Here is a 24,959-nt window from a genome sequence, read left to right on the forward strand (position 1 = left end):
GAACTAGATAGAAAATCACATACACTCAATATTATGGAAGGGAAAATATTTTACTACAATACACCAATGATTACAGTGCAATTCATGCAATATATAGGATACTAACAATAATAATAGACTCTATAACGTCCATAACCGATGTTCAACTTATTGACTCATAACTCCCTATCATAAACACAACTACATGCACCATGATTGACCCAGTAAGTTACATAATGGAAATACCTATTATTTCATGTATTACACTCACTAACTCATGCATTTAACTCACACATTAACCCTCTAATTAAATACCAATAACAACCAATAAAAGCATTTTTTTTTTTGTGAAGGGGATATGTTTATTTTCCAACAAGAGGCAAGAGGAAATGGAAGATGAAGCAATTCACACCAACAAGGAAATTTCAGGTTTGATAAGTCCCAAATTCATTGTTATAGGTGGAAAAATTTTGGGCACAAAATCTATTGAATGTAGAAATGGTGCTGGTTAGGAGCAATTATGTAGAAGCAGATGAGGAAGGAACCTTGCTATTATCCTTTCAATGTAAAGGAAAAACAAAGTAGAATGACAAGCCATGGTATTTGAACATTGGAGCAAGCAATCACATGTTTGGTGACAAAGATATACCATTAAAAGTCTTTCAATTAGAGATTGGAGGAACAAGCTAATTTCCAAAGTTCCAATGATGAAAAATAGAATGTTCTTGCTAAACCTACAAACTGAATTGGCCAAGTGTCTAAAGGCTTATGTCAAAGACTCTTCTTGGTCTTGGCACTTGAGATTTGGGCACGTGAATTTTGAAGACTTGTCTATGCTGCGGAAGAAGAAAATGGTGAAAGACCTGCCAACAATTCATTCTCCAAATCACTTATGTGAACGGTGTCTTCTTGGGAAGCATTCAAGAAATTTTTTTCCTAAGGAGGCAACTACAAGAGCAAAAGAGCCACTGAAACTTGTTCTTGTTGATTTCTGCGGCCCATTTAAATCAAGTTCTTTTGGTAAGAATAATTATTTTATGCTATTTATTGATGATTTTAACAGAAAAACTTGGGTTTATTTTTTAAAGGAGAAATTGGAGGTGTTTGGTGCATTTAAAAAAATTCAAGGTTGTTGTTGTTGAAAATATGAGCAGTTGCAAGATCAAGGTATTGAGATCTAATAGATGAGGGGAATTCACTTTAAATGAATTCCAAAAATTTTATGAAGACAATGGAGTTCACTGTTTCTTAGTCATACTCTCAACAAATGGCGCAGTGGAGAGAAAAAATAGATTAGTTCTCAATATGGCTCGAAGCATGATAAAGAGTGAGGGCATGACAAAAAAAATTTGGGTTGAAGTTGTGGAGTGTGCAGTTTATCTTTCCAATTGGTGTCCTACTAAAAGCTTGTGGAATCAAACGCTCCAAGAAGCATGGAGTGGAAGAAAGCCCAGTGTATTCATTTTAAGAGTATTTAGAAGTATTGCTATACTCACGTACCCAACCAAAGGCATTCCAAATTGGATAACAAAAGTGAAAAGTTCATTTTTTCATTGGCTATGATGCTTTCTCCAAAGGCTACAAATTGTACAACCCCAACAAATGCAATGTTGGTGTTAGCAGGGATGTGGAGTTTGATGAAGAAAGTAGCTGAAATTAGGAAATTCAAGAAAAAGATTACAATTTGTTTCCTTTTTGAGAGGAAGAATATGTTGCCAAGAGACATGAAGAGGGACAACAAACTCCTCCTCTCATCTCTCTTAATTTGACAAATTGCTCATTGTGTTTTGTATTTGTGTTCCTTTTCTCTCTATATTTCTGACAAGGCCACTTCGGATTTCAGGATGAAACCCCGAGTGGGTCCTATTGATACCAAGTCGACAGGATACCTTCCCCCCGTAATTCACCCTGAAATTAGAAGTGGCTATGCAGGGCCCACCTTAGGAGAAACTCCATCGAAAATTAGGCAGAATCACTCCAACAGTTTCCCCATATTTTGATTTTTCTCTATTATAGGGAAAAAAATGAGCCTCTTTTGCTCCAACATAGTCCCTATAACTATATCTAGTTTAGGGATAATGAGGAAATAAAAAATAAAATTCCCTACATTTACAGTAATCTCTAAAATTTTAAGGAAGAATTTTGGAGATTTTAGAGATTGCTATAAAATAGGGAATCTGTTGGATTTAGAGAAGAAAAATTATGGAAAGCTTTGACTTTTGCTTGCCTATAATACAAAAATTATAGAGAAGCTGTTGGAGTTGCTCTAATAATTGACCACCCAAATTCTATAAAAAAAAAAAATAAAAAAAAAACAATTTCAACACTTCTAATACACAATATGATGTAGATGGATAGCTGCTAGCATTGAAGAGTAGCTTGATCGTGAAAAGGGTAAAATCGGTATGTTGTAAATTTGGCGTTAGGTGTCAGAATGCTATTATATCTTTCCAATAAGGGAACAACCCCAGGAGTCAACCACGACGTATGGGCTTTTTCAAGCTGTTGAGGTCTTTTCGGGCCTCAAAACTGTATTTTACTATTTTCCAGCAATTTAGGTTTTCTAGTTCGTTTTGGAATTGTTTTGATTTAATTTGTGGGCTTCTAAGTTTGATTGTTAGTTGCCGTAGGGTTTGTTTTTTCAGTATTTAAGGAACCTTAAATATATAGCCGCAGACTATCTTTCATATTATTATCAATCAAACTGAGAGTTTTCTTATATTCTCCCGTGGACTCTAGAATTCTTTGTTATAGGGTTTATAGCTTGTAAACCCTATTATTTCCGACAGCGTCAGGTGGTATCAGAGTAGATCATCTTCCCTGTCTCTTTTATTTACCTTGGTTATCCATGGGTGACGAACGTATTGCTTCAGTTACCATAGCGAATCTGGATGCTCTTACCGCAGCCTTTACCGCTACTATGATTGCTATGAATGCTAATGTGATTGCTCAGATAGGAGAGTTTCTTAGGTTGTTGGAAGGGAGGAATAAGACCAACAACAACAACAACCAGAATAGAGGCAGGGAAGGAGCATGACGTGATAGGGCTCCACGTGGTGGTGGTGGAGTTATTGGCAATTCTGAATATGATTCCAAAGAAGAAATTATGCAACATGATCAACAAGGTCAAGCTGACTAGGATTTCAGAATCAAGGCGGATATTCCTTACTTGTCGAGTCATTTGGGCGGGGAGAAATTTCTGCATTGGCAGGTTGAGGTGGATAGATTGTTCGAGATCATGGAGGTTCGAGAACACAAGTAGGTCAAGATGGTTGCTTTATGTCTCAAGAGTGCTTCAGTTTGGTGGGATCAGTTGCAGAAGTCTCGGCAAAGGCAGAGGAAGTAAGAAGTCAAAACATGGTGATGGATGAAATAATTTATGATGAACAAGTTTTTACCAGTGACAATAAACAGATTTTGTACCGAATATATGTAGTGCGTCCAAGGCACTAGGATTGTGACCGAGTACACTGCTGAATTTTTGCTCCTTTCAGAGCATAATAACTTGGGAGAATCTAATAGTCAGAGGGTGGCTCGCTATTTAAGTGGACTGGAACCTTATACTCAGGAAAAAATTGGGATGCAGACTATGTGGACTGTGACAGAGGCTTTAAGCTTAGGGTTGAAAGCAAAATTGTTAGAGAAACCTTCACAGGCTTCTTTATTCCAGAGATATACCTATCAGAGGAGCACAGAGTTGGTGAATCCCTAAGTTGACAAAGGAAAGGGTATGTTGCAGAATACGAGGAGTGCTCCTAGGGAATCCAATCCTTTTCCTAAAGGGACTAGCGGATCTAATAGCTCTAATCTAGTGGTGCTCAAAACAGGGCTCCAATTCAAGAGCCTAACCCTTATGATAGACCTATCCTAGTACAAATGTCTACTACAGGTGCAACAAATCTGGGCACATGTCTAATGTGTGTCTTGAAAGAAAATAATCTACCCTTATTGATGATTTTGACGAAGATGAAGAAGAATTAGGAAGAGGTGACAAATATGTAGGGACTGAGATTGTAATGGAGGAGTCTTCTGAAAAAGTTAATATTGTGCTGCAAAGGATCTTATTGTCTCCTAAAGAAGATGGGCAATGGTGCAGTATATTCAGATCACTTTGTTCCATCAATAACAAAGTGTGCAATATGATTGTGGATAATGGAAGCTGTGAAATTTTGTAGCCAAGAAGTTGGTGGAGTACTTATAGTTCCCTACGCAGCCTTATAAAGCATCTTATTCTCTAGAATGGGTCAAGGGAGGTCCATAAGTTCGAGTTGCCAAGTCCTGAAAGGTGCCAGTTTCCATTTGTAAGCATTATAAAGAAGAACTGTTTGGTGATATTATTGATATGGATGCTTGTCATATTATTTTTGGACAACCTTTGCAATATGATCTGGATGTGACTTATACGGGCATAGATAATGTGACGATATTTATGTGAAATAGTCATAAAATTGTTATGGCTTCTGTGTCACAATTTGAGAAATTTGGAGGAAAGAAAAGGGAGAGCTTTCTGACCTTGCCTAGTAGTGAGTTCGAGATGGAAGAAGCCTTTAAAGAATTTGAGGTTATTTTTCAGTAGTGATTAAGGGGTTGCTGACTACAGAAAAGAAGACATGGTGATCCCTAAGGAAGTGTAAAAGATGTTGAGGGAGTTTGAGGAGCTGGTTTTAGATGAGCTGGCCAACGAGTTACCACATATGAGGGACATTCAGCATCAGCGTGATTTGGTTCCTGGAGTGAGTTTACCAAATATGTCCCATTACCGCATGAGTTCTAAGGAGAACGAGATTTTGAGGGAACAGATTGAAGACTTGCTATAGAAGGAGTTCATTCGTGAAAGTATGCATCCTTGTGCAGTTCTAGTCCTCCTTGTTCCTAAGAAGGGCAATCAGTGGCGGATGTGTGTCAACAGCAAGGCCATAAATAAAATAACCATCTAGTACCGATTTCCTATTTCTCGTTTGGAGGATATGCTTGATGAGTTAGAGGATTCCGAGGTGTTTTCAAAGATTGATCTTCAAAGTGGTTACCACCAAATTCAAATCAAGCCAGGGAATGAGTGGAAGACAGCTTTCAAGAGCAATGATTGCTTATATGAGTGGATGGTGATGTCATTCTGGTTGTCTAATTTACCCAACACTTTTATGAAGCTTATGGACTAGGTTCTTGGTTCTTTTATTGGTTTATTTGTTGTAGTTTATTTTGATGATATATTAATCTATAGCAGAACCAAAGAAGAGCATCTGGTACATTTGAGGCAAGTTTTGGGAGCTTTACAGGAGAATAAATTAACTGTATATTAATATGAAAAAGTGTACATTCTGCGCTAACAAGCTGTTATTTCTGGGTTTTATGGTTGGAGAGGAAGGTATTCAGGTTGATGAAGAGAAAGTATGAGCTATCAGAGACTGGCCTGCTCCAAAAACTGTTTCTGAGGTGGGGAGTTTTCATGGCTTGGCTACTTCTATAGGAGAATTGTGAGGAATTTTAGCACTATTACAGCGCCTATCACTTTGTGTTTGAAGATGGAAAAACTCTAGTGGGGTGAAGAACAAGAAAAGAGTTTTGCTTTGATTAAGGAGAAACTTTGTACTGCACCAGTTGTGGTCTTCCCAATTTTGACAAAGTCTTCGAGGTTGAATGTCATGCCAGTGAAGTAAGAGTAGGTAGGTGAAGTGTTGTCACAAGAGAAGACGCTAGTAGCATTCTTCAATGAGAAATTGAGCGAAGCTCGTCAAAGTTGGAGCACTTATGATCATAAATTTTATGCAGTGTTTCGGGCATTGAAGTAGTGGGAGCACTATCTGATTGAAAGAGAATTTGTATTATTCATTTGTAACGCCCCAAACTGCACCTCATCAGCTTGAGCACATCACAGTGCCGCGAGTTTCTAAAACATAAACCGAAGGTTCGATTTACATTCTAGAGAAACGCAAGGCATTTGTAAATAACTTTTCATAAAGCGCACAACGAAAACTATAAAAATACCTTTTGAGGGGAGTGAAATCCACACTCCCTTTTCTACAATCTGCACTCCCATTATATTATTTTATACTTTATTTTCTTTTGTTGTTACGTTTGTTCTCATATTACCCTCACTGCATATCTTTTCTTTTCCTCAAACATTCTCTCTCCCATGAAAATGAAACAGCTATTTTTTCGCCTCTCTGGTTTGATTCTCTTTATGATCATGAAAACAAAACAGTAATCTTCAACTCTCTTTCTTTGATCCTCCCCAATTTGAGCTTTCTTTGTTGAACTTGGGAAGTGGCTAGTGGGTCACATTCAAAGAACAATTTAATTTTATGTTATAAGTAGTTATTGAGTTGTTCATCCCAATCTAAAATGAGAGACTTGTGCGAATTACATAATTACAGATATCAGATGAATACCAAGAAAATCATACACATAATTAGTTACATTATCATACCATGAGATTCAAGATTCAAAATGAAGAAACAAGATTTTAGTTTCCTAGAGCAAAATTTATTTGATCGATATTGAACCAACCCATTAGAGAGAGAGAGAGTAGATGATTTGTACTGCCGTACTGGAAAGATGATTTGTGTTCGTCCGATGAAATACCACGATCATAAACTAGAAAAGAGAGAGCTTTGTTGGAAGAGGGAGAGAGAGAAACTGTAAGGGTTATTTTATAAAGTGACTCACATGAGTGTAGATTGTAAAAAAAAAGGGTGTTTCTAAATGTACCCGGCAAATTACTTAGTGAACCCAGCAAATTATTTATATTTAAATATTATTTTTAGAAATCTACTTAAATCCAACAAGTTTCCCAAAATACCCTCCATCTTTAACAAAACCATGCACCCAGCAAACAATCTCATGATTTCTAGCATCATTCATTAATGGTACTCCTCGGGACGGGAAAAAAAAATTGTTTAGGGTTACCTATTCCCTCTAGTCAATTGGTGATACTGGTATTGTTTTAAAATTGTATGATATTGTTCAACAAGGATAGTGACTTTGAATTCTAATCTCTTGAAATGAAGAAGATTTTTCAGAATATATATATATATATAGACTTAGGATAAGAATTTGATGGAGCTCATGGATAATCATGATTATGGGTATGAACTAGAACTAGCAGAAGTCTTTTGGCTGCTGTAGAGGTTGGATTTGGGTCTCTATCCCATATATCATCACGAGTCCCTACTCCTTTTCTTATCTAACAACTACAATCTCATCTTTCCTCTCATTGCGATTTGTTCATATATATTCATTTGGCTGGGTACATAAACATCAAATTTGAGAAGATGAACAAATCACCGGGAATATTTTGGAAATTTACACAACCGCAATCTCATTTAGACAACAGGGGATATTCAGTTTTCTAAATGTACTCTCATTGCAATTTGTTCATATGCATTCAGCGGTAATCACATATTTCCTCTCATAGCTATTTGAGGAAGAATTTGTGGATCAAATCTTAGGTATGGCTCGGAGAAGATCATCAAATTGGTGGAATCTGACGTTGATTGGAGAGATTGGGATTTGTTTTCTTGATTTTGGGAACAAATCGCATGAGCATCAGTTTACTTGGATGGGTATTTTGGGAATATTTGCTGGGTTTAATAAATATTTTAAATGTAAATAAGTAGCTGGGTATACATAGAAATTTACTGGGTATATTTAGAAAGACAAAAAAAAAAGGTGTGGATCTCACACCCCATATATAACACATGCATGGGTTCTGAAGACTGATGGCCTCCCTTGCCCACCGTCCGCTTCCTCCTAACTGCTGGGTTTCTATTTTAGCTTTTGTCTGTTGCTCTTTCTGTTTCCTGGTTCAGCGACGAACTAGGAGGAGAGACTCAACTCTTTGTAAGTTCAGTTTGTACTTTGGGCTCTTTGGGCTTGTCCCTTGATGAATTTCTTCCAGCCAAAAATATAATACATTCATGCAACATGTGATGAACTAAAATGTGTAATGGGCCTTGAACCATTTGTACAATTGGATCAGGCTGACAACAATGATGTAATCAGAAATCGATCTTTCAATATATTTGTAATCTCAAAACCCTATAGATCTTTGCCGGTAAGATCCAAACGGAAAATGATAGCAACATGACTGTGCTCGAGTCATGCGAATCTGGGTACAAAAGAATGCATCTAATATCATCTATGAGAGTCAATGAAAACGAAATGAGACAGAGGAAGGCTCCAATAATCAAACAAATGCAAAAGGCTACTTCTTGAATGTTGGCTTTGAAAATCTAATAAAATATAGTCATGCATAATACTCAACGGACCACACCTGTAAAGGACCGAACAAATATTTGGATCCCTCAATTGGTGTGTCTTTTAGTTTAGGGTTGAAATGAATAAATTTCAATACTAATTTGGTTATAGATGAAGTTAGAGAGTGACAAGTAAGTACCTTGTTTAATTAATTGGTATAATTTGGGTGATAGTAAGTAGGAACCGTCTTTCATCACCATCCCTACTATTTGTCCACTTGGCGGAAGAACCTTGCTCCCAATTTTAAATTTTCTAGGGAGGAAAATGTGATTAAGATTTTTCATAGCAACGGCTTTCTATCATGACTTTTAGGCCACGTTTGGTTCGTGGAAAGTAAGCATCAGGAAAAGAAATTTGTTCATTTCCTGCGTTTGGGATGCAAAAGGAAAGGAAATGATTTCCTGAAGGAAGGGAAAATAAGAGGGAAAGTGGTTCCTTCCAAACCCCAAAGGAATCACTTTCCCTCCTTTTTTCCTTGCATTTATTATTCACAACATATTATTTTATTACATTATTTACAAACTTTTTAATAACTTTCCTTACGTTACCAAACATCGGAATGGAAAATTGTTAGGAAATTTCATTTCCCTTCCCATGGGAAAGACAAATGAATTACTTTCCTTTCCTTTCAAGGGTAGAGAGTTTTTATGTCATGAGTTCATCTATTTAATTCTTTTCGAGCGGTTCTTGGATCTGTATATTTTGTTACAATACATGCTGTGAGCAGTAGGTAGGAATGAGATTATTTGAGTAATGGCTCTATCTATAATGTTAGGATTTGAACACCTTTGTGGGGAGTGTACAATATCGTTTGCTATGAATAGCTTTATGCTAATAAAACAAATACAATGATCGAGAAAGCGTTTGTGGGGAGTGTAAAATATCTATAATCCCGCCGAGGCTTATTGGAGTTAAATCCCAATATATTCTTGGTGGCCAGGGGGGAGGAAGCGTTTTGACAAGATTCCCCGAGCACGGATTAGTCTCTGGGCCTAGGAAACCTTTGAGGACACCGTGTGATTGAACAAAAAAAAAAAATAATAATAATCGAGAAAAAAATTGTAAACATCTAATCGATTTTTTTTTTTTTTTTTTTTGAAAATATCATGTCGATATATTAATATTACTCAGGTCAGAAAGGACCATTACATATCCTCCCTCTACCATCTCTGGGCAGATAAAGAGTTTGTGGTAAAACCACAACGATACATAGATTAGGTCCAATCATTTGACGGTACCCATGCTCACTTATTCAAGAAAGCCTAGAAACTATGTTACAAAGACAAGTAAATAGGCTAGGTAAATAAAAACCTAAATGAGACTCAGCCCTAGAAGGCTGACCCATTCCTCATGAGGCCCAAGATAAGGCCCAAAGACCTCATCCCAATCCCAAAAAGAGTAAGCAAGCCCAAAAGGCCCAGCCAATCTCGGCGCCGCGCAACCTTCTAGCAGCTCCGTGTCTCGGACTCCACTGCCACCTGACGCTGCGACGATCACCAAGTGCAACCACAGAGACAGTTGCACCATCAGGACATCCCCGCCCAAGCCATTGAACATCGAATCCGATCGGAACCAGATTGACGAGAAAGGCTGGATGAGGAGTTTGATAAGCCAAATCAACAGCACCAGCGCCGATAGCGTTAAAACCATCCACCAGAGCAGGAGCCATCCACCACTGTGCACCACCGCAATCAAGAGCGCCACTCCATCTCTGCGTGCTTCATCGCCGGCAGCGCCCAAGCGGAGCCTCTCATCTCGCCTTGACGTCCCTGGCCAGGACGAAGTAGAACGATCCACAGTCCCCATTAAAACCAGGGCTTCAGCAGCAAATTGGGAGTGAGAGAGGCCTAGCCGTGGTTGATCGAGCTTGTTCCTTCCTTCGCCGGAGAAGACTAGGTTCCCCAAATCAGGTAAAGCAATAGGCAGAGGGCAATCAGGTTGCCCTGCACTTCCATGGTGTTGAGTCGGAACCCGCACCATCATATTCCATCCTTTGTTGCTGTGTAATGGCCAGAGCCATGGCTGGCTTAGAGATCGGCTGTTGGTGGCCGGAGGTAGATAGCCTAGCCTCGGTGGGCTAGGGTTGAGGAAGAGCGGCGCTGCTCTCATAGGGTTTTGTCCAGATTTTATAATCAGTCATAGATAATAGATTGGATTAATTTCAGTTAACCTACTCTAACTTTAGGTCCAACATCATGTTAGTCCCTGATGTTTTAATTTCATCAACAACACCCCTGGACTCCCAATTTTAATCAACCGTGTCCAATTTTTCAAGCTCCGTCCAAAATGTCCGTCAAATGATGACGTGGCAAGAGACAGAATGGCTAAATTCCTCTAATACCCCTTGTCAAGACCAAATGAAAAAAAAAAAAAAAAAAAAAAAATTGAGGGAGACACCTCCCGAAAACCTCAAAATCTCAAAATTTTTCTGGAAAACCAATTGTACTTCCAGATTACCCATCCCAAATTCTAAGGGAACTCAAGTATTGTTTATCCATCCCAATTTCAAATTCGAGGTGGTGGCCACATGGCTGGGTCTGCGGTTTGAAAAAAAATTTGGAAGAGCAGTATCTTCACAAGATTTGGGAATTTGTGTGCAAGAGCAACGAATTTGGATCAATGGGAGGTACGAAATGGGCAGAGGGTGGAGCTTCGATTCGATAAAGACAGAGCTGGAGAGAGAAATGGAGCGGTAGAACGGAAGAAACAGTGAACCATCGGGTGAGGTTAGCATGGTGAGGAAGAGGAGGAAGAGAGAGACGATGGAGCCAATCATCAAGGGGAAGATCCATTTGAGCTCCAGGGTCTTCTGCTGTGGTGCCTTAGATGCATGTAATAGCTCTTCAGCTTCTTTATTTTTCTCCGAGCAGTTCTGGGTGTTGCTTGGAAGCTTCAAATCTGAATTGGGTAGTTTGTATTTTTGGGGGTGATGGTGAAAGATTGAATCTTGGTGAGTGGGAATTGATTAAAGAAATGACCTTTAGATGTGCAAAGAGGTAATGGGATTCAAGGTGATCCGGTGATCCCATTAAATTCTTGTTTTGCATACCATTATGTACCAGATGCAGCATGACCCAGAAAACCAATTGTCACTGTCCCCAAGCAAATTTCAATATATTAATGTCGTCTCATCATACATTAACTTTCAAAGAAGTGAGAGAAGCAGGATCAACCTTTTTCTCCGTGGGCACAAGAATGGCTTCAAATTCCAACAATTGCTTCTATTTCACATCCAAGAGATTCTCAATAGATAGAGAAGCAGCCAAGCCTTCCTTGCTCCTAGTTACTTGAATTCCAGAGAGACTCACTTCATTTCCCACAGAATCTTCCCTTTTCTTGTCAACCAAATCAGAACAAGGCTTTCTTTGTTGAAACTTTCCTCAAAATCTTGGACAGATGCTTCAGATACAGCAAATTCAGAACCGGGCATTTCTTGGTCTTCAGGTGAAAACTTGACCTTGTTGGTGGAATAAGAGACGAGGAAAGAGGGGGTCTCGTGGATGAAATTGTGGTTTCGTTTAAGATGGAAAACGATCTCAAACGAGTTTGAAACACATGGATGGTAGACTAGAGGGCTCCGATGCGGACGACGGAGGAGAGGTAGACGTCTCGAGTCATGGTGATGGGCTCGACGAGCTTGAAGATGCGGATGAGGAAGAAGGCGAGAGCGGCACAGAAAAACATTTGGATTTTTTTTTTTGTCTTTGACAAGGGGTATTATAGGAATTTAGCCATTCTGTCTCTTGCCACGTCATCATTTGACAGATATTTTGGATGGAGATTGGAGGATTGGACACGGCTGATTAAAATTGGGAGTCTAGGGGTGTTGTTGATGAAATTAAAACACTAGGGACTAACATGATGTTGGACCTAAAGTTGGAGTAGGTAAACTGAAATTAATCCTAATAGATTCATGGGAGGCAGAGCAATTGTCAATTTATTCAATTCAATTAAACACCTAATCGATTGGTTAATCTTCTACGTGTATATTTTATAGTATTATACTAAAAGTCAAATTAAAGAGAGGAAAATTATAGATGTACTCCATTTATGATATGATGCATGCGAACATCAATCAAATCAAGTATTTAATGTTAATTGGTCAAATATATGAAACGAAACATATTTCGGTACGTGTATCTTGTTATACAAGTTATCTTTAATTTCATGTAACAATTTTAACTCAAAGAGACATTGGTTGAAAAAGTTAAGAGTTTTTCTATTGGAACCTCCAAATTTACTCACTTGACCTCTATAGTTTTTACACCTCTTATCAAATTTTCAAATACTAAATTTACTCACTAAACCTCACTAAACTTCCTCAAATAACCTCACTCATATAATTTGTAAACAAATTATTATCTTTAAAATAAAAAATTTAGTCATTTCAATGATTTAATCACTCTATAAATTTTAACTAAATATACATTTCTTAATAAAACTTGAGTTTCAAAAATTAATGCCTAATCAATAAGAAAATGCCACGACCTATTATGTTTTTAAATTTTTTTTTTTCTATTTTAGCTGTAAAAAAAAATGAAGAAATCATTTGTTTTTATTCTAAAAAAAAATCATTTGTTTTTTAATGTTTATTTTTTTTCTGTATTTTTTGTACCACATGATTAATTATTTAATTTTTTTTTTTTTTGCAAATATAATGGATTGACTTAGATTTAGGTCATAAATCATAAGAGGATTTATTTTGTTTTCCCTCACCAATATGCGTTCAACATATATATCATACATTTTTATGTCATATGATCTTAATCATATTTTTAATTCTTATTAAATATATATGAATACTTTAATGAGTATGTAGTGAAATTGGAAAATGAAAATAGATAAGGAAAATAATAAGGAATACAATCTAATATTATTGAATTGGAAAGTCTACATAAAATAAATATAATATTTTTTTGGTATAATTATTGTCCTTAATAGTCATTTTATAATAGGTTATATATGTCATTTAATAATTCATAATAGAATGAGGTCAAGTGAGCATATTTGGAGGTCCCAATAGAAATTCTCAAAAGTTAACCTAAAAAAGTATTTGTTAAAATGATGACCGTATAACTTCACATTGTATATGTTTAACAAGAGAACTCTTCTGTATACATAAGATTGCACAATTTAGTTTTTAAATTTTAAACACCATCTTCTCGGGTGAATAAGAATTGGGGGTCGGATGCAAAGCTAAATCCGTCTTATTGACCGGAAGGCGGCAGGTAAAGCTTTCAACATCTCATATATGAAGTGGTCAAAATCAAGTAAAGCTTAATTTTCTGATTGACTTAAAGAAAGTCGTAAGTAAACCATTAATTAATTATCTAGTTGCTTGGTCATATTCAACATGACCTTCAGCGACATCAGTAACGAGTTCAATTACCAGACAGAACGGTGAAGAAGAGTTAATTTCAAAGCTACTCCCGTAGCCAGTTTGCAAATCTAATGATTCGCTAATGACGGACCATCCCACAAATTTATCAGTTAATAATTATATGCCACGACTCTATGAGATATTCCTCTGGAGTACTTTTTTTTTTTTTTAAGGGAATGTAGAATTCATTGACGCATGCCAAGATGGCCATTACATATCCTTATGCTGCCTTCAACTAGACAGATCAAGAAGTTGTAGCAAAACTACTGTGATACATAGAAATAGACCACCTATATTCGAACTAACCGCACACTTATTTAAAGTGAGCCTATAAACTATGGATAAAATGGAGACATAGAATATAGGCCCCGACCACATAGGGTTGTTAGGTTCCTAATTAATACAAGGGAACATAGTGTAATTTAGACAAAAGCTAAAAATATAGGGTTGGGTCAAGGACCGAAACCCTAGCCCAAAATAACAATGGACTAGGGCAGAACCCTAGCCCAACATTTCGTGGCCCAATAGGGTAGTCCACCAAGGAATTGGCATCAAGCCCATCATTCTGGTACGGTCCAAGTCCACCTTCTCCCACCAACGACCCATCGTGCGTCCACCGTCCGGCCAAGTTCCGGTCGACCCACATCACCAGACAAGCGTCGCCATGAGCCGCCCCACCACACCATCGGCGATCGATCCAAAACCGCTCCAAGCCACGCCACAACGACATGGATCAACACATAAACCCATCCCTGAACCAGGCTTCGAAACCCCACTGCCATTGAAACATGGCACCGCTGCTCCAAAAAACCAGCAGCAGAGATCAGCAGCCGGACCGTACAACACAAACACTGCCTTCGCCGCCCCCCCAGCCGCACCCTCTGACCAAACCCGTGCAAATTCCTCCGACCAAGCCCTATGGGCATGTAGATCTCCCATCCGGCAGCAACCCCATGACGGCAGGCGAGGCCGGAGGCCCGCACCGACAGCCGGGCGCCGCCGGATGAGAAAGAGTGGAACCGGTTTAGGGCCTTAGGGTTTCTCGAGTTGAGAGAGAAAACTGAGAGCAGATTGTGAAATTCTAAATACCTCTCTTTCCTCTGGAGTACTTAATCATGCATTATACTAATTAACTTCCAAGTACCAAAATATTATTTAGTTCCATTTATTTATCAATTTTCATTAGTTCCCAGCCGTTCAAGCAACATCGATCCTATTCAATACATGCCGGCCAAGGTCGGCCAGCATCACTAGATCTACAAATATGACCAGAACACGACTAATCTAGTTTCAGATAGATATCATAATTGGAGAAGCTCTCAACTGAAATTTTGAACTCATCCCAGTTTCCCGACTATGGGATCCTCCTTGAGTTGCTGTGGTTCAGAGAAGGTTGATGAAGGAGGGTATGTAAAATATTTTCATTTTTTTCTTAGTTCTTCAATCTTATTTGGTGCCTAAGTTCCAAGTCGAAACTAAAAGAAAGTTTTGTATTAGCTTGATATTCCTGGTCAAATATTCCGGTTTTCTAACATGGGTATGATAACTCCGGTAATCTGCAGGAATTAACAGGATTATCTGGATCTATATCGTTAGCTCATAACTTGATAGCTTAAGCTTTTCAAATTAAGCAGCTATCTAATACTTTGCTTGCTTCGGTATTTTTAGGGCTACTGAAAGTACTGGTGGAGGTCACACAACGTGGAGAATATTTTCGTACAAAGAGTTGCATACAGCTACAAATGGATTTAGCGATGACAATATGCTTGGAGAAGGAGGATTTGGAAGTGTATATTGGGGAAAAACCAGTGATGGTCTCCAGGTGCATATCACACAATTTATGTTTCTTGAATACTCTTCGCCTCTCTCCTTTTTTTATTTTTTTTGTTAATTATTTCTTATAATATAAGGTTTTAAATATTCATATTCAGATTGCTGTCAAGAAGTTGAAAGCAATGAATTCAAAAGCTGAAATGGAATTTGCAGTTGAAGTTGAAGTTCTTGGGAGGGTTCGGCACAAAAATTTGTTGGGTCTTAGGGGATATTATGCTGGGGCTGATCAAAGGCTTATAGTCTATGATTACATGCCAAATCTAAGCCTACTTTCTCATTTGCATGGCCAATTTGCTAATGAAGTTCAGCTAGACTGGAAAAGGAGAATCAAAATTGCTATTGGCTCGGCAGAAGGCCTCCTGTAAGCATATCAAACTCTACAGATTCTTAATCGATCATATGTTTGTTAGAACATATAGATTAGTAGATTATGTAATGATCGATTTTTCACACAATTATTTAGCTCTACGTACTTTGAACCACATTTATTTCTAACAAGTGTCATAATATTATTATCGATCACTCAACAGCCACATTACTATATCAACGTTTAATTGAGAGAGTAGTTGAGTCTATGATCATCTATATTTGATATATATATATATATATTAGCAATATTAAGAAATTCTCTATAATATATATCACAAAGCAACTGTATACCATAAGCGGTTGCTTATTCACTAAAAGTCCCTAAATATTTGCAGTAATTGAAGGCACATAAAATTGATGATTTAAGAGCCGGCTTTGAAGGTCAATATCGTATACGTAGTTGGATCTGTATACACCATTGAAAAATTTAGTAAACGAGAAAAAAAATAGTGTTGAAGAATATATAGTGAGGAAAATTCTACAATGTGTTAACGTATGACATGCATACAATTGCCTTATTAGTCCTCAAAATAGTAATATTAGTCCTTAAAGTGGTAACATGAGTCCTTAAAGTGGTAAATTTTCTTAGTTACCACATGAGTCCTCAAAATAGTAATATTAGTCCTCAAAGTGGTAACATGAGTCCTTAAAGTGGTAAATTTTCTTAGTTTACCACATGAGTCCTCAAAATAGTAATATTAGTCCTCAAAGTGGTAACATGAGTCCTTAAAGTGGTAAAAATAGTTGATGTATGAGAAATGTTAACATAGCATAGCTTTACCCATATAGTGAAGCTGAATATAATTAATGATGAAGCTGGCTGGTACCTAAATGATTCCTTAAATATATGTTTAGCTGCTAGAAACTTTTTGTCTCAAAGGCATACTATGCTATTGTTGTTTTCTTTGGCCATATTTCAGATACTTTGACAACCAAAGTGCTCATATTTTGCGGTTTCTTTTAATTAGGTACTTGCACCATGAGGTAACACCACACATCATTCACAGAGACATAAAAGCAAGCAATGTGCTCTTGGATTCCGACTTCGAACCTCTAGTTGCAGATTTCGGGTTCGCCAAGCTAATCCCGGAAGGGGTAAGCCACATGACGACGCGTGTCAAGGGCACACTGGGTTACCTAGCACCGGAGTACGCCATGTGGGGCAAGGTCTCGGAAGGGTGTGATGTTTACAGCTTTGGAATTCTTCTCCTAGAGCTTGTAACCGGAAGAAAGCCTATCGAGAAGCTTCCTGGTGGAATTAAGAGGACAATAACTGAATGGGCCGAGCCACTAATAACAAAAGGAAAGTGGAAAGAGCTTGCTGATCCAAAGCTCAGAGGGAACTTCGACGAGGCTCAGTTGAAGCAAGCTATCAATGTTGCTGCTATGTGTGTGAAAAGTGAGCCTGAGAAAAGGCCTAACATGATGGAAGTGGTTGATCTTTTGAAAGGGTATGAGGCCAATAAGGCCAAAATGACACCAATGAGGATTGAAAGTATCAGATATAAGGATGAGCTGGTGGCACTTGACCAAGCTACCGATGATGATGAAGATGGGGGTGGTGATGAAAGTAATGGTGGGTATGGTGTTTTTAGTGCTATTGAGGTCCAGAAAATGAAGGATCCTTATCAGAAGATCCATGGAGATAGGAGAATGACCAAGTATGTGTAAGAAAGAGAGACTATGCTACTCCATTAATTATGCTTATATATATATTGCTATGCATGCCTTTTGGTTACCGCAATAGGAGAGAGATGATCCTCTTTGAAGTTTGGTTTTGGGCGTGGAATAATACTCGCTGTAATATATATTGCTATCTAGCTTATCTTGATTTGTTGATATGAATTAGCGACCAATTATTTTCCACGACAAGGAGAATCTGCCTGGAATGGTTTGAGAAGGCGTGATAAAGGTTTTTTTTTTTTTTTTTTGAACATGACAAAGTGTGAAGAATGAAGAAGTGTTATAATATGCATGTCATTATTGATTTTTTCTTATGACTTTGTGACTTTGTTGAAATGACCTGAGGCCATTAAAAACTGGAAGCAAAGATCTTATGCACTCCTCTTTGAGCAGTAGTCTCTATATTTGGGCAAGGCTCTTGATAACTTGGTATAGAGAGTACAAAGAGTTGTGCCTGTTTCACTATGCCAAAAAACTTATCAGACGACAGACAAAAACTGTTGTGTGATTTGGAGTGCCACCGTTGTAGAGCGAGCCGTTGTCTGTTGAAAATTCAGACAATGGTGGAACACAGTTGTCTGAGAAACACACAGGCAACGGGTATGTGTTATAACTGTTGTGTGATGGCTCGGCAGATGCCAGGCGCAGCTGCCCAGCAATTGAGGCGCTGCTTTCAGACAACATAATTTGTTTAAATCCGTTGTTTGTTAAGCCTTGCTAGACAACGGGGTTCTAGTGCTTTCTGTTGTGTGAGAGTAAATTAGAAGACTTATTTTTTGAAAAAAACCATTGTCTGATAAATGAGAAATCTGTTGTATGATCATTTAAACATTCATTTTACCTAATGAACAATAGTGATTAAATGGAAATAAAATTTGATGCAAACAATCAAATGAACTAATAGTACTCCAACCCATATTTTAAACTTCAAAGTACATTGGATCCACCAAGATACAATTCGTATTAGTCGTTGTTCCGCAAAATCATGAATCGGTGACAATTTATTGTTTAACATTGCATCCGGGACAAATACATTAGTGTGCTAGAAATGGATCATTGTTTATTGGACTATTTATGATTGCTTGCCCACTTCGGCCACGACTAATGCTTGCTCCTGCAGCTCCTCTTTTTTTCTTCTGCTTCTGCCACCACATCAACTTGTTTCAAGAAGCTGCATACAATACTCCCACATCAAAAGCCACACTACCCATGAGCAACATGACAAAATGACACAAGCAAGAAGCTGCAGAGAAAGACAAAATACAAAGACTTATATTTACATATGGTATTACAAACTAAGCACTTGTGTCCACAGGATAAGATCAAATCTTTTTTCCAGATGCAAATGACTACCAAAACAAACAAATGTAACAGTAAATACACTCCTAGTTTCTAAAGTGTTAAAGGGTATAGCAAAACAAAAACATGCCCTTTTAGAGTTATCTGAAACATTTCAGTCCAGCATACAAACATGGGCTCTTCTAAAGAATGAGGTTAACAACATCTATAGTTTTATGCTTTCACAACATAAATCAAAAGTTCACCGCAGTTCACAACTTTGAACTCCACTCTCACAATCATCAGTCACCACCAGATTATGTTGAAAAGTACCCAAGGACAGAAACTCAGAAGCTAAACTAATTGAACCCAAAGTTAAAACTGAGATGTCAACTCAGTTTTCAATCCTCCCAAAAGAAGAAGAGAAAGTAACCAAAGAAAATCACTTGACCTTGGAAAAAAAATGGAGAAAAGCCAAAACCAAAAGGAACAGAGAAGTAGCCCAAATAAAATTACAAGACTAGGAGGTGTTTTAGCAAGCAGTAGCCACGTAGGTCTTAACCATGCTTACTAATCACATCAAATAAGTATTTTTTTTTTAAAACTAATAGATAAAACAAAACATAGACAAAAAAAAAGTATAATAAGGTAAGATCAAATTACCAATCCAGGTAACAAAAACTCACCCAAAAGAAAAACTCTTCAAAATGAAATTTCTCATTTTTTTTTTCACTTTTGTAGTAGCTCTAAGAGTCAAAGATTTACCTCCATTTGGGTGGGAATGTGAATACATATACATAAGATCAAAAGAAAAACCTTCCAACCTCATACAAAAAGAAAAAAAGGAAAAAAAAAAAAAAGAAGCTATAACAACAATACCATTTGTGCTGCTGGATACTTGAAAGATGTTCCTGTTGAAATGTATAATCTCATGATTTCAATTAGTGCAGATACTTTATAGGATTAAATCAAGTCATAGTATCTGAACATAAATGATTAATCAAGTCATAGTATCTGCACAACACACTACAACAGAAATGCTAATTTGCGAGGAACAAATTTGTCGCTGAAAATTGAGATTTCCTCGCTGTAGTGTTTTCGCGAGGAAAATATTTTTGTCACCAGTTCCTCGCGGTAGGGTGGTCAAGAAAAGTTTCCGCGAGAAAAATAGTATTTCCTCGCCAATCCCTTTTCGCGATGAATATATTTTTTTCTCGCCTTTATTCTTTAGCTACAATTTTTTTCCTCGCCTAAACTCATATTTTTTTCTCACTAAAAATTTTTGAAGGCCAGAAAATAGTCGTTAAATATATTTCCCGATAAAATAAATTTCATCGCTAAAGTATTATTTCCTCGCTAATGATATGTAAATAATTTAGAAATTATAAATAATAAAAAAATTGAAAAAATATTCCTCGCCAAAAGTACTCAATGACGAGGAAATTTACATTTGTCGATATAGGTTATATGGTGTATTCCTCGCCAAATGTACTCAATGAAGAGGAAATTTACATTTGTCGATATAGGTTATATGGTGTATTTCTCGCCAAAGGTACTCAATGACGAGGAACTTTACATTTGTCGATATAGGTTATAAGGTATATAGTGAGGAAATTTACTTTTGTCGTTGTAGGTTGTATTTGCTATAGTGAGGAAATTTACTTTTGTCGTTGTATTTGCTATAGTGAGGAAATTTACTTTTGTCGTTGTAGGTTGTATAGTCTATAGCGAGGAAATTTACTTTTGTCGTTGTAGGTTGTATAGTCTATAGCGAGAAAATTTACTTTTGTCGTTGTAGGTTGTATAGTCTATAGCGAGAAAATTTACTTTCATCGTGGTAGATACTATATTCTATAGCGAGGAAATTTACTTTTTGTCGTTGTAAGTTGTATAACCTATAGCGATGAAATTTACTTTCATCATTGTACATATTATAATCTTTAACGAAGAAATTTATTTTTGTCATCATAAGTTGTGTATTGTATAGCGATGAAATTTATTTTCGTCGTTATACATTCTATAGCCTATAGCGAGAAAATTCTTTTTCGTTACAATTGATTGCTTATTACGAGGAAAATGTTGACAATACATATGGTTTTGTCACCAATTGTTCTCTACCATATTACATGAAAATATTTAAAACAAATTGAAATAATCAAACCAATAATAAATCTCATAATAATAAAACCAAAGTAACAATCATAGTGTTTCCTAACATAAAGAGTAACAAAAATAGTCTAAAACCAATAACAAAATCAAGATGATCTAAAAAATTATTTCTCCATGTTTAAGTTCTCTAATAAAGATACTAACTTGATGGATGTTGCCTGGAAAAGTTAGCCATGAACTCCTCAAACTTTTTGGCTTGCTCCTCCAATCTTTGGATCACCTCATTTTGTGCATCAATCTTTTGTTGTTGAGTCCCTACAAGGTGTTGGGTCTCTTGAAGCTGTCCTTGCAACTCTTTGTTCTTTTCAGACATTTCATTTATCGACGAATGAGAGACCCTTGATGGTGGAGGTCTAGGGCCAAAACCACAACCCTTGATGTAGCCTGATTTGACTCCGAGGACTTTTGCACAAATTTCATCATCTGTCATTGTCCGAGTTCCATCAGGTTGAGTTGTCTCAATTCACATCTTAATCATTTCATCCTACAATAAAAAATATATACAATTAGATATAATATGCAATTTCTCAATTACAACCTGATCAATTTCTCGTTAACAAGTTACTTACCCACTTTGCTTTTGCTCCCAAGTCCCAACCTTTTTTAGTGCTTTTGTACTCTGTTTCAAAGCGATCAATTGCATCTTGCATCTCTCCAGTCTGTGCTGCCTATTGCATTCAAACATATTCTTTTAACATCTACAAATATATATTAAAGCTATAAATTTATTAACAAAATTTATAAATATCTTACAATTTGCTCTTGGTGAGACATAAATGACTTTGACCCAGCTTTGTGGTGATGTGTCAACTTTGATCTATTTATAGCATTCTTCTCTGAACGAATCTGAAAATTATTATGAAATATCCAACAGTTAGTTGGAATCTGAATAAAAACGAAAACTAAGATAACAAAAAAGTGAACTGTGTTGAAAAATAGTTAAAAAAATAAACAATATTGTACCTGAAACTTTTCACTAGAAAAACGAGCACAGAGAAACTCCCATTCTTCCTGAGTCTTGACATCATCGTGTTTGTTTTCAATTGCTTCCTCGATTGTTGAAAATTTCTCAAAATGTTTCTTCAACTTATAACGAAAATTACAAAATACAGTCTGACATGTTGTAATTACATATCTCTCGACCCAAGGGAGAGACATGTCAATGTCAAACTTGTTCTGCATATATATAATTTCATGTCAAACAAAATATTTAATTAAAGTAATCAATGTAAACTTACATTTTAGAAAAACAAACCATCACTCACCGTTATTCTTTTAACAAACTTATCCACTTCAATTTTTGGAATCTTCTTCCATTTTTCCACATTTAGTGGGGCATGGTTTCGAACTGTGAAACCAATTTCATTGGCCAACATTTCAGAATATGGGCCTGTAGGCCTACCATTTTGTTCGGTCAGAATGACAGGTATTTTAGCATTCAATTGAGAAAGCACCTTATCTGCATTCACTCCTCTTGTCTTTCCCCGCACCTTTTTTGTTGGACCTTTAACATAATTCTTAATTAATGTACACATATATATTTAGTTCTCAAAATATAACAATATATATATAATATTGTATATACCTGTAGGAGGGTCTTGATTACTGGTTGACATCACATTATCATTTTGCTCTTCAGTTATAACATTTATCAATAGCTGATCATTAGCAGTTTGATGCTGAAGACGTGAACTAATTCTGACCCCTGTCATTATACATATAATTTAGGTATATCCTTCTAATTTGCAATTCATGAAAACAAAATTACATTCCGCTCTTTTTTCCCTATACTTCTTAGTACATAAATAATTGAAGTGATAAAAATTGAATTCAAGAAGACTGCAATACTACTTACCAGTAGTAGTTCGTTCTGTAGTGGTACCAATAGCAGAATTGAGTCCATCTTCTCCATAATTTTCGCATGATTGATTAGTAGTTTGCACACGAGAGTGTTTACTCATTGCACTACCTGTTATTACACACACATGTTAAATTAATCAATATGAGTCAAATAAATAAGTTAAATCTAACTTTCTGTAAATATTGTTGTAGCAAAACAAAAATTGAAGAATTACCTGAAGTAGAACGGGATCCATTTGGGCATGGCTGATCAGTAGTTTGCACACGAGAGCGTTTACTCGGTGCATTACCTGTTGTTATACATACATGTTAAATTAAATTATTAATCAATCAATCAGCTAAATGAATTATAAACTTATAAAAAAAACAAAATACAATACGTACCAGTAGTAGGCTTTTGGATGTTAGACACATTGGAACGGCGCATCTTGTGACTACTATTATAAAAAATGCAAAATCAAGAAATAACAAACTTCTCTGTCAAAAAAGAAAAAAAAATCTATAACGATAGATAAGAAAGCAGTAGCACTGTATACAATTGCAAAAGGTCTATATGTTTCAGAAAGAAAGGAAAAAGAAAAAGAAAAAAAAAACTAACTGAACAATTAATAAAATACAATTGTGCCTAATTCAAAACCTAAGTCGTGGTCATAAGCTTCAGATGGCACATCAACTTTTGAGCACAGTTTTAAATGTTGCAGCAATGCCAGTAAATTAAACAATGAAGTCAATGCACTACTACAATCAACTCATCAATACACAACAATAAAGGCTAATTCAATATTCAACACCAGCGGATGAGGGGCATCTTCTGCTGTGACTAGCATATTAAGTCTAATACATTTACTGCAACCTTGTGAGAACCTATACAGTGCCTGTTCCTACATTGCTCCAAGAACATAAAATGCAGCAGGCCTATAACAACAACCATGAACACTACCATGGTACCATCGCAGCTAGAACAAACAAGCACTTTAAACCTAGAATCTAGCAACTGTCATCCAAAAAAAAAAAATGCAAGATCTCCATTTTACAAGACATACCAGCGTCTATTTTCGAAAAAATTAAAACAAACAGTCCACATTTAGATTACTATAAAAGAAGAAAGATCAGTATTTACGTTTTGATACAAAACGACCCCTATCAATGAAATTGATTCCCTCTTCCTTCTTTTAGGAAAACTTGCAGGTTTTTTTTTTTTTAATAGGAGATAGTCAGATTCATTTAGAAAACATAAACACATGAAATGTTTGCTAGAGCTAAAGGACAAATAATCTTAATTCTTAAATAGGACAACTGCAAAGTAAAAATTTTAGACATAAAAATTTGAAAATACCCTTATGCATGTAATTAGTTTCAGTTCAAAGACATCACTGATCGAGGAAAATGTCTAATAGTCCCAACCATTCCAAATTCTCAAACTGGCTAAATGCGAAGACAAATTTTTTGGTTCTTCACTTGCTATCCTGATCCTCAAGATTTGAAAGTAATAGCCCCATTGGCCTTTAAACCACTCTGCCAATCTGATCGCAGTCACTGATATCGAAAGCCGTTGCTACAGCCGGCATATGAAATCTAGAGTACCATGAAAACTACCATGGCCTTTTCTTCCCTCTCCGCATTTCTATCATACTGCATCCTCCGGTCATAAGAATACCATGTGCGGACAGGATGGATAACAAGTTTTTCTAGTTCAACAGCATTCTCTATCAAATACATGACAAGTTCAAAATCACTTGTACGACCATGATACTCTGCCACTTCCACTTTCAGGAAAACTTGCAGGTTACACAGTGAGAAATTACTAATATCAAGAATCTCCAATGGAACTTATAGAAGTTCAAGTACAATGAGTCAGGGGACCAAGACATTACCCTTGGCTTAGACAAAGAAAAAAATGAAGAGCATTAACAATATTTGTGATCAAGCAGAACAAAAACGTAATGTTAGGCCAAAAACAAAGATGCTAAAACAATCACAGATGTACTGACAGTATAAACAATCACAGTATAATGTTATTCCAATCCAATTTCTCCTCCCGAATTTTCACCAATCAAACAATGAAAAATGAAACTAAGAACAACAACAAAGGAAAATTGAGAAAATATTCACAACCAACAATTAATCATATCTGAGAATGAAGAAACATTTG

General features: G+C 36.6%; 2 protein-coding genes and 1 long non-coding RNA gene across 6 annotated transcripts in view; 1 reads left to right on the forward strand and 2 right to left on the reverse strand.

Annotated features, from left to right (window-relative positions):
- Positions 1-14,785: 14,785 nt before the first annotated feature.
- Positions 14,786-17,819, forward strand: LOC133707801 (PTI1-like tyrosine-protein kinase At3g15890). Its single transcript, XM_062133286.1, has 4 exons — positions 14,786-15,021; positions 15,284-15,437; positions 15,547-15,809; positions 16,786-17,819. Exons 1-4 carry the CDS (start codon positions 14,972-14,974, stop codon positions 17,486-17,488), a joined length of 1,170 nt encoding a protein of 389 aa, XP_061989270.1. The 5' UTR covers positions 14,786-14,971; the 3' UTR covers positions 17,489-17,819.
- A 574-nt stretch (positions 17,820-18,393) lies between these two features.
- The window catches only part of LOC133707803 (uncharacterized), a 12,072-nt gene continuing 5,506 nt past the window's right edge, over positions 18,394-24,959 (reverse strand). The window contains exon 2 of the long non-coding RNA XR_009845287.1: positions 18,394-18,671. This is a non-coding gene — a long non-coding RNA (uncharacterized LOC133707803). The remainder of the gene's footprint in view (positions 18,672-24,959) is intronic.
- LOC133707802 (uncharacterized) overlaps positions 20,931-24,959 on the reverse strand; it is a 4,629-nt gene continuing 600 nt past the window's right edge. For 3 of the 4 annotated variants that reach the window (XM_062133287.1, XM_062133290.1, XM_062133288.1), the window contains exons 4-12: positions 23,192-23,244; positions 23,023-23,097; positions 22,803-22,916; positions 22,533-22,652; positions 22,213-22,451; positions 21,911-22,123; positions 21,701-21,793; positions 21,517-21,615; positions 20,931-21,431 (exon numbers count right to left, since the gene is read on the reverse strand). In XM_062133287.1, the coding sequence (XP_061989271.1) occupies positions 21,411-21,431; positions 21,517-21,615; positions 21,701-21,793; positions 21,911-22,123; positions 22,213-22,451; positions 22,533-22,652; positions 22,803-22,916; positions 23,023-23,097; positions 23,192-23,234 (1,017 nt within the window). In that variant the 5' untranslated portion in view covers positions 23,235-23,244 and the 3' untranslated portion in view covers positions 20,931-21,410. Of the gene's footprint in view, positions 21,432-21,516; positions 21,616-21,700; positions 21,794-21,910; positions 22,124-22,212; positions 22,452-22,532; positions 22,653-22,802; positions 22,917-23,022; positions 23,098-23,191; positions 23,285-24,959 lie in introns of all 4 variants that reach the window. The other variant, XM_062133289.1, reaches the window with a different exon arrangement.

This window comes from Rosa rugosa, chromosome 5 (assembly GCF_958449725.1).
Source record: "Rosa rugosa chromosome 5, drRosRugo1.1, whole genome shotgun sequence".
Classification (NCBI taxonomy): Eukaryota; Viridiplantae; Streptophyta; class Magnoliopsida; order Rosales; family Rosaceae; genus Rosa; species Rosa rugosa.